The 17,396-nt window shown below is 46.0% G+C and overlaps 1 protein-coding gene across 2 annotated transcripts in view; it reads right to left on the bottom strand.

Moving 5' to 3' along the window:
* The window catches only part of SPPL3 (signal peptide peptidase like 3), a 146,560-nt gene extending 140,629 nt beyond the window's left edge, over positions 1-5,931 (bottom strand). The window contains exon 1 of one of the 2 annotated variants that reach the window (XM_032876125.1): positions 5,479-5,931. In XM_032876125.1, the coding sequence (XP_032732016.1) occupies positions 5,479-5,501 (23 nt within the window). In that variant the 5' untranslated portion in view covers positions 5,502-5,931. The remainder of the gene's footprint in view (positions 1-5,478) is intronic. The other variant, XM_032876126.1, reaches the window with a different exon arrangement.
* Positions 5,932-17,396: the final 11,465 nt, after the last annotated feature.

Here is a 17,396-nt window from a genome sequence, read left to right as displayed (position 1 = left end):
CTGTGTAACTTTTAGTTTATTGTCTGTCAACCCTTAGAGACACACACAAGATGAGACCATGAAGAGCATACTGAGGAACCTGGATTTTATTCCAAGTATGACCACTGAAGAGTTTTAAGCAGAGGACAGGCACAATCTAAGTTAAACTGTCAGAAGACCACTCAGAGGTGCCTGAGTGGCTCAGCTGGTTAAGCGACTGCCTTCGGCTCAGGTCATGATCCTGGAGTCCCAGGATCAAGTCCTGCTTTGGGCTCCTAGCACCATGGGGAGTCTGTTTCTCCCTCTGACCTTCCCCCCCTCTCATGCTCTCTCTCACTGTTTCTCTCTCTCAAATAAATAAATAAAATCTTAAAAAAAAAAAAAAAAAAAAAAAAAAAAAAAAGGTCCACCAAGGAAAATGGTCATCACGTGGAGAATGGGGAAAGGGAGACCCAGTGAGGAGGCTAACGGGGAACTCAAGCAAAAGATGGGCTGGCTTAGAGGAGTGACTGTGGAAATGGAAGTAGACAGATTCAGTGACAGAATCTTCACATTAAACAGTCTTGACTTTGAGCCCTTTCACCATTTATATGTTATTTGGCAAGTTACTTAAATTCTTTGAGCCTCAGTTTCCTTACTTAGCAATTCTTTAAAGCCCTAGCACCCAGAAAACACACAATAAAATATTATGATACTACTCTGGTAACAAAATTCATCTCGATGAAGTTAACATGTACTTATTCCCTTTTCTTTCTACACCAATATTAATCCTAACGTAAATCATTTTTACCACCAAGACTGAAGTACTGCACTGACTTCATCAAGAGAGAAGTTCCTTTAAAAAAAAAAAAAAAAGAGAGAGAGAGAGAGAGAGACAAGTTCCTGTTTTCCACAGAACTTTTGCTAAAATAACACTCACAAATATATATTGAGCAAGGTGTTTTTCTCAAATTAATAAAAATCTAGTTTGCACCTTCTATTTGTGTTTTCACATGAGTTCTTTACTTCCTCAGTATACAAGTAAAAAGAACACAAGCTGAATCTTGTGGGTACATGGTGATAAAGACTGTGGTGTTACTACCAATTATTTTAATTTCATCTGTCAATAGCTTTTATTTAAAACTTTATTAAGGATGGCATTACTCATTCTTACAGCACTGTGACAGCAGGAAACTAAGTTACCAAAAGCTCTATTTTATAAATACAAGGATTTTAATAAATACTTATCTGTAGCTTTCCATTACACTTAAAATATTCTTTCAACAAAGGAAGAACCACCCTCTAAACCTATCATATTCAGTCAGCGTGTTTTAATTAGAAGCTATGGGCAAGACAATGGCTAAGTATATGGGAGGACAAAGGGTAGTGTAACAGTGTCCTTTCCCTCAAGGAGTTTACAATCTAATGAAGAAGCTAGGTATTCACACAAGTAAAGGAAGGAAAGATGCAGACTGACTACAAGTATCCAAAACAAAGAGATCACTTTGAGTTGGGGTGTTCAGAAAATGCTTCTCAGCTACGTGGAATTTCAGGTGAACCTTGGGTAATGGGATTTTGATAGAATTTGCTGGAAGAAAGTGTGATGAGGAAAACAACTTTCAAAGACAAGAATTTTGTTTTTCAGAGTTGATGCCCAGCCATTTTACAGTATGATTATCTGTAATCACACCCAGAGTCTGGACATTTAGATAACGATTTGAGTTTAGGAGGCCCACAAGTCCCTGCTTTGCTTTTCCCTGGGGCACCTTTAAAAATAACCTCTAGAAGTAAGACCCCCAATTACTGATCTCCACCTCCATCATCTTATAAGTAATAGGTGTTTGCTACCCTACTCTGTATCTCCTGTTTGTGACCTGGGACAGAGGACTGCCCTTTCCCTGGCTCACTGAGCACCAAGGTTTCAGTTACCAGGGTCAACCAGTCTAGAAGGAGATGATTCTCCTTCCTACGTATTGTCCTTAGGTCGATAGTAGCCTAATGCTATGTCACAATGCCTATGTCATTCATCTCACTTATCTCAGCACATAAGCATTTTATCATCTCGTATGTTACAAGGGTGAATACAGTACAATAAGATATTTTGAGGCCACGTTCACATAACTTTTATCACAGTGTATTGTTGTAGCTGTTTTATTATTTGTTATTAATCTCTTACAAGGCCTAAATTATAACTTGAACTTTACCACAGGCATGTACATATAGAGAAAACACAGCACATATAGGGTTCGATACTACCCTCAACCTCAGGCATCCACTGGGATCCTGGCATGTAAACCCCACAGATAACGGGGGCTACTGTACTTCCACTGTATGGGTGTACTGAAACTGCATCTTCAACTGCAATGACCCCTTGGATTTCCCTTCCCCAAAGTGGGAGCTCAGATGCTGAGAAAGCTACCTGCCAACTACCTGAGTGGCTTGTGCCCCCTCATTCGTCAGGTCATAATCTACATATTCTTAATTCAGCACACCCATTCTGGCTTCTCAACACAGAAAGCAAGCATGAAAAACCAGAAAACTGCATGAACAACATGTGTATTTGTTTTCTTAAATTAACTTGTTATTATGAAAAATGTAAACATGGCAATAAACCTCCAAGTACTCATCACTAAGCTTCAACAATCACCACCTCATGGCCAATTTTGCTTTATAATTTACATATCATTTTATGACAATCCTGGGGCACGTGGCTGGCTCAGTCAGTGGACCTTTTGACTCTTGATCTCAGGATTGTGTGTTCGAGCCCCATTTACGTGTAGAGATTCTAAAAACAAAATCTTAAAAAAAAAAAAAAAGGAAAGAAAATCCTAAGGAACCTATTTTCATTCTTCTAACATCTACTTTCTACATTCTTCACTGACTTCATCCTCAGACAAATCTATACTGCCACAATAGTCCCCACAAGGTTGATTTTCCTAAAGGCCACATACAAATGAGTGAAGTACAAGTCTGTTTAAAAAAAAAAAAAAATCAACTCCTATTTACATGAACCAAAGGAACAGTGACAAAGATACTGCAAAACGAGAGATAATCCAAAGCTCAGTTCACATGTACTTTTGGAATACCTTTTCCACACTTATATTACAAGGAGAATGAAAACAATGATGTGGGAATTTGTATCAAACAAAATAAAGCATCACAGGTGAAGTATCTCGGACAAATCATTTGGTCTCCTCAGCCTAAGCTTCCTCCTCCAAAAAACAGAATGGTCACCTACCTCAGGGACTGGTGAGAATTAAACGTGTACCTTACATGGATAATTACCTATGGTAACTATCAGAACCTAGAATGCTCTTTGGTTTCCCAATCCTCCCTCCTCAAACACCTCCCTCTCTCAAGATGCTGTAAAAACTTTCACCATCTCAAAACTTGCTAAAGGTGGCAGGCTAATAACCATTCTGATTTCAAGAAGCTTCTTTGCCTATAAAGCAAAAGCAGCTAAGATTGAAGTATTTCAGAAGGATAAATATTATAAAACACCAAACTTCACAAAGTAGTCCCCCCTTAACTAGTAAAGCTGTCCAACATCACATAGTGTGTGGCCAAAATATCTAGCAAAACATGTTCATTTTCCCCAATTCTTGGCCCCTGTGTTTACCCCTTCAACCATTCAGTCTCTGTATGGCACAATAAAAGCAGAAGGGCAGCCATCAGAACTCTCAGCTGGGCCAGTCAATGTTAAGAGCTCAAGATGAGTTAGTTAAGTTAGTTATGGGACTTAATTTGGTCCATAAGAAAGCTCAAACTGTGATCTTGTGTTCCATTAATACCTGTTAAGGAGAAACAGCTCACTGCTGCTCAAAACTATCCAATTAGTTAACACTTTTAAAAATACATTTGCAGTCACAACTGTTCACCAATGTTTTAATTCTTCTTTTAGTGTTACTTTTTGCAGACTCTCAGTTATCTTCTTTTTGAGCACTGAAGTTCCCTTCTGAATTATCATCTTCCATCACTAACCCTCTTTCCCTATGTGAAGACACAAGGAGTTCCTGACTTACCTACCATAACCTCAACCACCACAAAATATCTACTCCGTTAAAGCCCTCTACCTAAAACCATTCTTTGTTTTCATGTATTACCCATTTCTTTGCTGTTTCCCTAGCTATAATGTAATAAAATGCAACACTTTACAGTTTGCCATGTGCTTTGTAAAGTTATTCATTTAATCTTTACAACCTATGAAAAAGGCAATTCCCTATTTAACAGGTAAGGGAACGGAGAACTTACTATCGTGCCCAGTTATAAAGCAAATCAGTGATGAACAGGACTTCCAAACAAAGTCTTCCAACTCCAAAAGCCATGCTCTTCCCAATTGTGTTTTTTCTAACAAGGGAAAGCAGTACAATTCCGTCCCAAATCACGTTTGCTTCGAAGAGTAAAACCATCTTCAAACAATCTCTCTAGATTGCAACCAGGTTTCCCATCTCACACTTAATCCCATTTCTTCCTTCCTTAACCTCCGGTTATTACTTCCTCCCCACTGTCCAATTTCCACTCTTCAAGGAAACTATCATTATCCTTCAACCCCTCCTGCAAATATTCCACTTCCACATGCTAAAGGGAGGCCTCTCAGTCCCCTCTCCCCAAACATTGCAGTCCCTTCTCAGGAGAGGTAAGTTCTCACTCCATAAGCTGCAGAATACACTTCTCAATCCTTAACAATCTATTTAATAACTTTAGAAGTCCCATAAAAATGGACATAACTAGCAGATCTTCTATCTCCATACTTGAACCAGGGCAGCAGGCCACTTTAAATTCTGAAGAAGAGAGTACCAATCCTCACAAAGATTCTACTCATGCCCCACTGCCACCAACGACTTCCTTTCCAGAACGTGGTTATCCAAACAGGATCCCCTTCCAACATCTTCACGCGGGACTCCCCTCCATGGTTCCCAAGACACTCCTTCCGCGGTTTTCCTTCGGTTACACCCGAGCCTCTGCCCACCTTACCAACTCTCCCTTCGCTCGCCAGCCAGGTGCTAATAAGCAGCGGCCCCCCAGTTAGACGGCTCCTCCTCTCTCATAACTTCCAAGTTCAGACTCTGATCACCTGTTTTTCCCACCAGCTTCCTCGCAGCCCGGTGGCCCACCCTTGCCCCGACCCGCCTCTGCCCACCCCTTCAATCCTCCTGCCCAGAAGCCACCCCCTCAAGTCAGTTCCGGGGTGCCCACGGGATTCAACTTCCCATCCGTGGGCTTCCCACCTTTGGGGTCATGCTCCCCTTCTCCATCACCTGCTCCGCCCATGACCAGATGACATCCGCCGCGGCCGCCGCCGCCTCCATCCCCCGTCTTGGACTCTGGGTCCCCGGGCGCTGACCGCCCGCCACGAGGGCCAGCCGCCCCCTCTGGTGGGGACGAGGGGGGCGTGCACCCCCAACCCGTGCCCCCCCCAACGCGCACCTGTTCCTCCTCCTCCTCCCCCCCCACCCCGGCCGCGCCGGCGCCCCGACCCCCACCTGCGCCGCGCCCCGGCCTCCAAAGCCCCGCACTCACCACGAGTAGGTCTGCTCCGCCATGGCGCTGACTCTCGTGGGCTCCGCTGCAGGCTCTGGCCGGGCCCGGCGGCGGCGGCGCGGGAACGAACGGGCGGCGGGCTCGCTCGGGCCGGGAGCGGAAGGCGCGGCCGCGGCCCGGCGCTCGCTCGCTGGCTTGCACGGCGGGCGAGCCGGGAAGGCGTCTGGCGGGGAGAGGCCGGGCTCCGAGGCGGCCCCGCTCCCTGGGCCCCGGGGCGGGGCGGGCTCCGCTCTCGGCCTCCCTCACCGGCGGCGGCGGCGGCGGCTCCGCTGCGGCTCTAAACCCAACATGGCGGCGGCGGCGGCGGCGCTGAGAACAAGGGGGCCCCGGGGCGGGCGAGCAGCGAGAGGGCCCCGCGCTCAATGCGCGCTGGGCCACCGGAGCGCCGCGCTCGAGCGGCGGCGGCGGCGGCCGGGGGACATGGCCGGCGGGCGGAGGCGGCGGCGGCTGAGGGGGGCGCTAGGCGGTGAGGCGAGGCCGCTCGGCTCACACCCGCTGAGGGGAGGAGAAGAGGGGGCGGGGGCCAGCTTTGGCCCCGCGCGGGTCACGTGCCCAAAACACGCTCACGTGACGCGCGCGCCCCGCCCCTCGCGCCGGGCCCTTGCGCGAGACGTCGGTTTGCTGGTTCGAGGCGACTGTTGCTCGCACAGCTTCTGGCGGTTGGGCCGCCTTCCGCCGCTTGGTGCCGCCTCCTCCGCACCCGGAGCAGTAGCCTCAGGCCCCCTCCCCTTCCCCTTTCAGGGGCTGCAGCAACCAGCCAATCAGGAGCCCCGATGCGGGTCCGCTGGCTGCCACTCAGCTGTCAGTCGTCAATCAACAGTGTGCGGGCCAAGCGTCCCCCAACTGTCAGTCAACCTGTCAGTCAGTAATCAGATCGCGGCATCCCTTGCTTCGTTTGTTCCTTGGTTCATTCATTCGTCTAGCAAACGTTCCATGCAGCCAACCTTTATTGCGCCAGGCTCTGTGCCAGGGCCTCAGGGTGACAACTCGAATACCCCATACTTGCCTTCATTTAATCAATCAACAGATATTTATTGGGCACAAACCACGTATCAATTGATTCTGCTGTATCTCTGCCCTCCAGGAGCTTACATTCTAGAGGAAGAGACATAGTCCAGGCCAACATATAGGTGAAGATAATTTCAGATGCTAAGTTTCATGAAGATGATAACTCCAGATAATGGGGCAGAATGTGTATAAATGGTCAAGGAAGGCTTAGCTGAGGAGATGACATTTGAGCTGACACCTGAAGGATGAGAAGGAGCTGGTCATGCAGGAGCAAAAAGCTCAGGGAACTGCCCATCGGCATGACTGGAGGCAGGCACGAAGTAAACGTAATAGGGCTAGACCAGAGACCAACAGAGTGAGTCTGGGGCATAGGAGAAGAGAGGAGAGAGAGACGTATTTAGCCTCTGGGCACTGGGGGTTGCTTCTCCAGGACCACTCTAGTGGTCTACTAGGAGGAAAGACAGTCTACGAAGAGAGAATGGCATGAAGCAAGGCCCAAAGATATGAAGGCCTGGAGTGAGCTTGGATCCAGGAGTGAGATAGATGGTTTGTGCTGACAAGTATCGAAAGAAGGGACTGATAAGTTGCTCTGAAGTGAGATACTGAAAGGCCAAGCCAAGCCTCCTTGCTGGTTACTGTGTTCATGAATGAAAATGATCAGTGCAGCTCCATGTTTGAGAAGCATGCTTGAGCAACAGACACACTAGCTCCCCAGACCCAGTCTCCACGGGGAGCAGAGCTTGCACACCTGAAACCAGCATATTCAAGCTCCACGCTGCTTGCCCAATTTCAGCTAGCAGATCTAGCTCTGCTCCTGTTTCCCAGGACCTGCCCAGGCTTACAGGGAACACCACACCCTGAATCTATCTCCAAATGGATCAGTTGGCCATTGCCCATACATCTGCTGCTTGCCTGTTCCCCAAGGGGAACCCATTAATGAGAAAGCCAAGTACACTTTTCCTTCAGGAGGAATCTCTCCTTCTTCCTCCTTCCCCCACTGCTAGGTGCCAGGACCAGTCAGGTTCAGCATGTTTCCTGAAGTTCCACCAGAGAGGCCTGGGAAAGAGCCAACTGATAAGATCAAAGTCCCAAAGAGGGTTACAGGCAGGGTCCCAAGAAAATACCAGGTCCTTCCCCTGACCATTGGCAGAAAGATACCAACCTGCAAATATCTGTCCAGCCATAAACACCACTGGATGCAGGGATATCACGGGGAGAGAGGAAGGCAGAGAGCCTAAATTCTTGCTGTTCGTTTACTCTCACAGCTTTGCCAGGTGTTTTTACAGAACACCAGCTATCCCCTTAAATGTGACACACAGTCATCCTGAGTCTCAAAGGAGCATGAGTGAGGCTCCAGGCCCCATGGGAAAGGCCAGAAGCCATAGGTATAAGTGGCTTTGAGAGAAGCAGAAGCTTCTTGTCTGGAAGGCTAAGAACAAAACAGACCAGACATGTCACTAATGAGACAAAAAGAGACACGGAGCCTTTAGGCAATTAGCTTGGATTTCGCTCCCAGTGAGTCATTAACAGCAAAGCCAAGTGAAAAGTTGTTGGTATCGGGTGGATGGGCCACGGGGTGCTGAGGGAAGAAAGTCTAGGCCGTCCTAGAAGCAATGGGACCATTCTTTGCACTGAGAAACATATGGTAGAAGAAAGGAGGGAGAAGAGGTTGGGGTGAAGGTATGGGGTCAGAAATGAGAAGAAACGTTTTCTTCTCTCCATCTAAACCAGAGGCCCTCAAGATGTCTCTTGGGTATACATGTGAATGTAGATCGTATAAGAAACATGTGACGGCCTAGGAGCATGTCCAAGCCACAGAGACCCTGTGTATGTGGTCCTAGGAAGGTGGAATGTGAGCCTAGAGACTAGTGGCTTGAGCATCTCAGGCTAAAGTGGCCAAGATGTAGAAGGCACATCCAGGTCCTGGGCGGGCTCTCTGCAGGCCCAAAGGCCAGACTGAAATAAAGGCTAGAGTCTGTTCAGCCTGGGGAACTGGGGAGTGACTCTCGGCCCCGCCCCCCCCCCCCGCCCCTCCGCCCCCAGCCAGCAGCACTCAGCTCCAAGGTGGAGCTGTCCCAGGTGCATCTATGGCACCTCTGGGCCACAGCAGGGTAGTCAGGTGTCCTTGGCAGGAGAAAGATGCAGGCGTTGGCCTCCCCCATGAGGGATGCCTGACTTCTTCCCCACCCCACCCCACCCCACCCCTGCCCTGAAGGTGAGAGAGCCACATTTTATGCAATGTTTGTTGAAAGAAGCGATGGAAGTTCCTCTAATTATCACCACGGTAATTATAGGATTGCTTCTTCTACCAAATGTGTTCAAAAGAGACTTGGTGAGTCTCCCCAAGACACGTCATCTGCCTTGGGCACCGACTCTTGGGAGCAGGCTTTTCGGGTCTGCCTGGGCTGAGTAGGCACTACTGAGAGGGTCAAAGGCTTGGGTCTGACTGGTCCCTGCCTGCCTCGCCAGGCCATTTTCACCTCTATCCTCCACTTCTCTCAGCCCCCCTGCTCCCCTCCACACACACTGGCGTGCACACGTACACACGCTGTCTATTTACATTCCACAGTGACCAGCTTGTAGCTTCCGAATAGGCTCTGATCTTTTTTGTTTCCAGATCTCTGATCAAGCCCAGGAGGCATTTCCATTCCTTCTTAACTGCTGCCCCTCATTTTGAGGCTTGGCTTCTATGTCACCTCCTCTGGGAGGGAAGTCTAACTTGACCAAACCTAGGCAAGCTTAGAGACTCTTCCCCAGGATTCCCCCCAGATCCCTCAATGTACATGTATGCAATATAGATGTAATACTTAACATGGCAAACTCTCCCTGTCATGGCTTGTTTACTTGTCATTCTCTCCCTCTGGATTGGGACTGCCTTGGGGGAAGGAGCTGTGGCATCTTGCCAGTTACACTGTCAGTTCCCAGCACAGAACTCAGCTCAGAGTAGAAGCTCAAACACTGTGGAATGAATGAATGTTGGAGTGAGCAAGAGGGCAAACTCGGTTTCGAAACAGGACAACTGGTTTCGCCTGATATTCCCATGATTCTCTCCATGATCTCGTCCATATTTAGCATACCCTCCTGTACCCGGAAACCCACTTCCTGACTGAGAACAAGAATCCTTCAAGGCAGATAAATCTCTATTAGAGACGTAATGGGAAGACAGAAGATCAGAAGTATAGGTTTAGGAATATGGTGAACTTGGGGCGCCTGGGTGGCTCAGTGGGTTGAAGCCTCTGCCTTCAGCTCAGGTCATGATCCCAGGGTCCTGGGATCAAGCCCCACAGGGTCCTGGGATCAAGTCCCGCATTGGGCTCTCTGCTCAGCAAGGAGGCTGCTTCCCTTCCTCTCTCTCTCTCTCTCTGCCTGCCTCTCTGCCTACTTGTGATCTCTGTCTGTCAAATAAATAAGTAAAATCTTTTAAAAAAAATTTTTTTTAAAGGAATGTGGTGAGCTTATAAGGCATTGGGTCACCGCCATTTTGGCCATGGGTCTTTAAAAAAAATTTTTCATTTTTTTAGAGCAGTTTTAGGTTTAAAGAAAAATTTATGAGGCTTCCCACATACCCCCTCCCCCTTCAACACACAGTTTCCCTCATTATTTATATCTTGTATTAGTGTGGCACATTTATTACAGTGAATGGGCCAGTAATGGTATGTCACTATTAACTAAAATCCATAGTTCACATTAGGCTTCAGTTTCTTAAAATCTTTTTAAAGAATAATCTCTATACCCAACCTGGGACTCAAACTCACAACCCTGAGATCAAGAGTTACATGCTCTGAGTCAGCCAGGTGCCCCAAGGTTTCACTTTTTGTGTTGTACAATTCTGTGGGTTTTGACAGAGATATAATGATACATATCCACAATTATAGTGTCATACAGAATAGAATAGTTTCCCTGCCCTGAAAATCGCCTGTGCTTCCCTTACTCATCCCTCCCTCCCTCCAAACCCCTGGTAGCTTTTTACGGTCTCTGTGAGTTTTTTTCCAGAAGGTCCTATAGTTGGCATCATACAGCCTTTACAGATGGACTTTTTTCACTCGGCAATGTACTTTTAAGGTTCCTCCATGTCTTTTGGGGGCTTCAAAGTTCTTTTTTTTTTTTTTAAAGATTTTATTTATTTACTTGACAAAGCAAGAGAGATCACAAGTAGGCAGAGAGGCAGGCAGAGAGAGAGGGGGAAGCAGGCTCCCTGCTGAGCAGAGAGCCCAATGTGGGACTCGATCCCAGGACCCTGAGATCATGACCTGAGCCGAAGGCAGAGGCTTAATCCACTGAGCCACCCAGGTGCCCCTTCCATTGTATCAATGTACCTGTGTTTGTTTATCTACTCACCTACTAAAGGACATTTTGGATGCTTCCAGGTTTGGGCAAGTGTGCATAAAGCAGCTATAAATATCTGTGTGCAGGTTTTTGTGTGGACATATGTTTTCAACGTATTTCAGAAAATCATGAACTTTTTAGAGGTGTGTTGTTTAATTTCCAAATATTTGGGAGCTTTCCCAGGTATCTTATTGCTGCTGATTTCTAATTTAATTCTGCTGTGGTCAAAGAATATATTCCATGAGATTTTTAACCTTCTGAAACGGGTTAAAACTTGTTTATGACCCAGGCTATGGCTTATTTTGATGAATATTCTATGTGCACTTGAAAAGAGTTTGTATTCTATTATTTGAGGTGTAATATTCTATAAATGTCAGTTAAATCAAGGTAGCTGATAACGTCCTTACTAGGTTTTGTGGTTTTTTTTTGTCTAGTAATTGATTTTTCGTATCAATTTTTGAGAAGTATTAAAATCTCTGATTAAAGGGTGCCTGGGTGGCTCAGTCGGTTAAGCGTCCAACTCTTGGTTTCAGCTCAGGTCATGATCTCAGGGTTGTGAGATCGAGCCCCACATTGAGTTTTGGGCTCAGTATGGAGTCTGCTTGAGATTCCCTATCCCTCTGCCCCTCTCGCTCATATTCTCTCTCTCTCAAATAAATAAATAAATATTTTAAAAATAAATAAAATAAAATCTGTAATTATAATTATGAGTTTGTTTACTTCTCCCTTTAATCCTATCCATTTCTGCTTTGCATATCTGAATCTCTGTGATTAGGTTAACACACACTTAAAGTTGTCCTATCTTCCTGATGAAGTGTCTCCACTATCATTGTGAAATATCTCTGTTACAGTCTTTGCTTTGAAGTCTACTTTATCTCATATTAATACAATCATTAAAGCTATCTTAGGATTTCTGTTTTTATTTTGTATCTTTTCCCATTCTTTTACTTTTGACCTACGTGTAGCTTTGTATTTAAAGAATATGTCTTGGGGGTATCTGGTTGGCTCAGTCAGTTAAGCATCTGCCTTTGGCTCAGGTCATGATCCCAGGATCCTGGATCAAGCCCTGCATTAGGCTCCCTGCTCATCATGGAGTCTGCTCCTCCCTCTGTCTCTCCCCTTGCTTGCACGCGCTCTCTCTCTCTCTGCCAAATAAATAAATAAAAATCTTTAAAAAAAATAAAATAAAGTTTGAGAGGCACAATCCTAGCATCTATTCTGATGGTCATTGGGGATTCAGTGCTGAAGGAAACAGACATCTTACAGCAGATGAAGTATGACAAAGAATGTACGGCATTGGGGTGCCTGGGTAGCTCGGTCCATTGAGTGTCCGACTCTTGATTTCAGGGCTCTGCACTCAATGTGGAGTCTTCTTGAGATTCTCTCTCTCTTCCCCTCCTTCTGTCCCTCTCCCCATTTGTGCCTTCTCTCTCTCTAATAAATAAAATATTTTTTAAAAAATCTAGTTTGAGAGGGGATTTGCTTTGTTTTGTTTTCTTTTCCAGCACTTTAAAGGTGTTGACCATTAGGTTCCGGGCTCCATTATTTGCAATGAGAAGTCAGCTGTCATCTGTATCACAGATCCCGCTCTTACGACGTATCACTTTTCTCTAGCTGTTTTCAAGATAGTTCTCATTCTCTTAGGATTTTGGTGACTTGCTTATGCTGTGCTGCGCATAGTTTTCTTTGTATTTATCTTGTTTGGGCTTCACTGAGCTTTTTGAACCTGTAAATTTATCTTTGATTAAATTTTGAGAAATCATCAGCAAATATTTCTTCAAATATTCTTATGCCCCATTCTTCCTCTTTTTTCCTAAAAACTGAATTATGTATGGCTAATTGATCTTTCAGTGTTGTCCCACAGGCTCATGAAACTAATTTTTTTCAGTTTTCTTTTTCTTGCTGGTCTTCAGAATGGATAATTTCTTTTTATTATTATTATTATTATTAACATATAATGTGTTATTTGTTTCAAGGGTACAGGTCTGTGATTCATCTGTCTTACACAATTCACAGTGCTCACCATAGCACATACTCTCCCCCATGTCCATCACCCAGCTACCCTCCCCTCCCACCCTTCTCCCCTCCAGCAACCTGCAGTTTGTTTCCTGAGATTAAGAGTCTCTTATGGTTTGTCTGCCTCCCTAGTCTCATCTTGTTCCGTTTTTTCCTCTCTTTTCCTACGATCCTCTGTCTTGTTTCTCAAATTCCTCATATCAGGGAGATCATACAATAATTGTCTTTCTTTGATTGACTTATTTCACTTAGCATAATACCCTCTAGTTCCATCCATGTCGTTACAAATGGCAAGATTTCATTTTGATGGCTGCATAGTATTCCACTGTATGTATATATGTGTGTGTGTGTGTGTATCACGTCTTCTTTAACCTTTCATCTGTTCATCTGTTGATGGACATCTAGGTTCTTTCCATAGTTTGGCTATTGCAGACGTTGCTGCTATAAACACTGGGGTGCATGTGCCCCTTCAGATCACTACATTTGTCTCTTTAGGGTAAATACCCAGTAGTGCGACTGCTGGGCTGTAGGGTAGCTCTATTTTCAACTTTTTGTGGAAACTCCATGCTGTTTTCTTTTCTTTTTTTTTTTAAGATTTTAATTTATTTGACAGACAGAGATCACAGGTAGGCAGAGAGAGAGAGGGAAGCAGGCTCCCTGCTGAGCAGAGCCTGATGCGGGGCTCGATCCCAGGCCTCTGGGATCATGACCTGAGCCGAAGGCAGAGGCTTTAACCCACTGAGCCACCCAGGCGCCCCCTCCATGCTGTTTTCCAGAGTGGCTACACCAGCTTGATTTCCAACAACAGTGTAGGAGGATTCCCCTTTCTCTGCATCCTCACCAACATCTGTCATTTCCTAATAATTTTAGCCATTCTGACTGGTATGAGGTGGTATCTCACTGTGGTTTTCATTTGTATTTCCCTGATGCCAAGTGATGTTGATCCCTTTTTTATGTGTCTGTTGGCCATCTGGGTATCTTCTTTGCAGAAATGGCTGTTCATATATTCTGCCCATTGATTGGATTATTTTTCCTTGGGTGTTGAGTTTGATAAGTTCTTTATAGATCTGGGATACTAGTCCTTTATCTGATATGTCATTTGCAAATATCTTCTCCAGAATGGGTAAATTCATTCTTTCTTTCTTTCTTTCTTTCTTTCTTTCTTTCTTTCTTTCTTTCTTTCTTCCTTCCTTCCTTCCTTCCTTTCTTTGTTTAAGATTTTATTTATTGGGGCACCTGGGTGGCTCAGTGGGTTAAGCCTCTGGCTTCAGCTCAGGTCGTGATCTCAGGGTCCTGGGATCGAGCCCCGCATCAGCTTTCTGCTCAGCAGGGATCCTGTTCCCCCCTCTCTGCCTGTCTCTCTACTTGTGATCTCTCTGTGTGTGTGTGTGTCAAATAAACAAATAAGTTCTTTAAAAAAAGATTTTATTTATTTATTTGTCAGAGAGAGAGAGAGCACAAGCAGGGGGAGTGGTGGGCAGAGAAAGAGGGAGAAGCAGGCTCCCCGCTGAGTAAGGAGCCTGATGCGGGACTCAATCCCAGCACTCTGGGATCATAACTGAGTGGAAGGCAGATGCTTAACCAACTGAGCCACCCAGGCATCCCAAAATAGGTAATTTCTGTTGATCTTCAAATTCACTCTTTTGTCATCCTCATGCTGCTATTGAACCTATCAAGTTAATTTTTTCACATCAGTTATCGTACATTTTAGTTCTCAGATTTCCATTTGTTTTTTTTTCATAGTTTCAATTTCTCTGCTGAGGAGCTTCATCTGTTTCTTCACTGTGACTTTTTTTTCCTTTAAGACCTTGAAAATATTTACCAGCTGCTTTAATTTTTTTTATTTTTTTAAGATTTTATTTATTTATTTGACAGACAGAGATCACAAGTAGGCAGAGAGGCAGGCAGAGAGAGAGAGAGGAAGGGAAGCAGGCTCCTTGCTGAGCAGAGAGCCCAATGTGGGACTTGATCCCAGGACGCTGGGATCATGACCTGAGCCGAAGGCAGAGGCTTTAACCCACTGAGCCACCCAGGCGCCCTACCAGCTGCTTTTAACTCCTCGATGTTAAGTCCAATATCTGGATTGTCACTTTTCTCTTCGAGGATGAGTTTTGGGTATAAGTCAGTTTTCTGTTTCTTCATATGTCTGCTTACAGCTTACTTGGTTTTTGTGTGCTGGCCATTGTCAGTGACCCATTGCAGAGACCTTGGAGTCTGTCTTCTTCCTCTCAAGACTGTTGAACTTTGTTTTAGCAGGCAACTAATCTGGCTGGACTCAAAACTCCAAGTTTTGCATCCATGTAGAGGGTGGTCCCCGAGCTTTCCACTCAGCTCTTTCAGCTTCCAGTTGTTGGTTTCCCTGAGATCCTTGGAGCCTCTTCTGTATGTGGATAGTCCAATGGAAACCCAAGGATTTAGACAGAGTTTGGGACTCGGCTCCTCTACAGTCCAGGTTTTTCTGGGATTCCCTCCCCCGCCCACTCACCTTGATTTTTCATCACTTTGCATGGAGTTCTGTACTCCTGACACCTCAAGCCAGTAAGACCACAGCTCTCTACACATGCCTACCTCCCACACAGGTTAGAGAGTGCCTCAGGCGAGAGACCACAACAATACAAATTTCAACCTGTAGCTTCTATCTTTCATGTGTTGTCAGCTCTCTCACATTTCTGGCTGCCGTGGGATGCGCTATGGTGCCTTCAAATAACCAGAAGTTTCTGGTACATATTTTGTTCAGATTTTATGAGGGAGGGTTATTCTGACCAACCCAATCCCAATCTGCTATTACCACCCCCTCCCTTTATTCCTCAGAGCACCACGCCAAGGTCAGTATAATCTGCCCTGTTTTTAAGCTAAGGAAAACAAGGCTTTGAAAAGTAAAGTATGTTGCCCATGGTCACATAGCTAGTTCATGGCACAGCCAGGGTTTGAGTGAAATCAGATGACATAACCCAGTCCTTGCTCCAATTCACAGCCTTTCCTATATCTTTAAGGTGGTTTGGACCCCAGTCTAGATCCCATTGGAAAATATTCAAGGATGGAAAGAAGTGAGATCCCCAAAAACCCCTATTCAGGCTGGGGCAGCAGTTTTCAATCTGCACTGTCAGAATCATTTGAGAAACCATGAACAATAGAGATGGTGGACCCCATCTGCTGGAGAGGTACTAGCGGTAGAAACTTGAAGCCTACATTTTATACAGCTTCTTCATGATTCTAATACCCAGTCGGGGTTAAAAACCCATCTGGGAAAGGCAAAGTACCTGCCACCAGTATTCTTCTGTCTCCTATAGCTCAGGATTCTTATTTTTCCATCACGCTTCTCCTAGGTGGGGACCCTGCTTAGATTCCCATCCCCGCTCTGTCACTTGTCACCTGTGCAGGCTTGGACAGGAGGCCCCACCTCTCTGAGCCTCCTGCTTTCTTTGATCTTAAATGCAGATCGCAATAGCACCAACTCTGGGGCGCCTGGGTGCCTCAGTCGGTTGAGCATCTGCCATCGGCTCAGGTTGTGATCCCCCGGGTCCTGGGATCCAGAACCGCATTGGGCTCCCCTTTCAGCGGGGGAGTCTGCTTCTCCCTCTCCCTGTCTGTGCTCCTCCCCACTGCTCATTTGCATGCTCTCAAATAAATAAATAAATATCTTAAAATATATCTATATAAAGCACCAACTTCACGGGGCTGTTGTAAGGATTACGTGAGCTAATTTGGCCGAAACATTTCACAGAGGACCTGACACCCAGTAAGCACTCAGTCGATAGTAGCTGTTATTACGATGAACACATCCTCTCTTAGTTCTCCTGCTTGCGTGAACTCTGTTCTGTCTCTTACCTAAACCCAGTTTCTAGAGTTAAACTACACCTACGCCCTCTAAGGTATTTTAAAACCCCCCCTCCCAAAAGTTAGCACAACCTCTGTTCTCTCAACTGAGCCATCCCCTTAGAGCAGGAAGCGTTTTAAATTGAGCTCAGACCTTGAAGAACTTCTTAGAAGTGACTAAAATGCCTTCGGCATCTGGCTGTGCCCCTGCTTGCCTGTGAGCTGGACTTTACAGGTCACTGCCTCAGTGAAGCCCTGAATGACAACCTCAAATACCACACTAGGGGGTTAAAATCGCAAAGCCAGACTTAAATGGCTGAAACTAACCACCTCAGCTCCCGAAAGTCAGGCTTGAGTCAGAGCGTCGAAGCACAGGCCTGACCAAGAAGTTCTGAGGAAGGCGAGCTTCTAACGCCCTATTTCTAGACACTGGCTGAACAGTGGGGGGTCATGAGAGAGGACACAGCCATCACCCCTGAAGCTTGCCCCATCCAGCAAACATCTCTGTAAGGCTCCTCCCCAGAGAAACCTTTCCTGTGTGGCACATGACACACCCCAAGGTGACTAGTTCTAGGCACACTCCCGGGGCTCTTCTGTCGGCCAAAGCATTCCTTCAACCTCCATCGCACGTCAGGTCTGTGGTTTTCAGGGAACACTGGGGACCAGCTGGGTTCCCAGGGCTGGTTCCTAAGAAGGAAGGGAGGAGGACTGCCCCTGTTTACTGGGGATCC

The sequence above is a fragment of the Lontra canadensis genome, unplaced genomic scaffold (assembly GCF_010015895.1).
Source record: "Lontra canadensis isolate GAN:19392208 unplaced genomic scaffold, GSC_riverotter_1.0 scaffold58, whole genome shotgun sequence".
NCBI classification, from domain to species: Eukaryota; Metazoa; Chordata; class Mammalia; order Carnivora; family Mustelidae; genus Lontra; species Lontra canadensis.
This window is presented reverse-complemented; position numbering and strand designations above follow the sequence as displayed.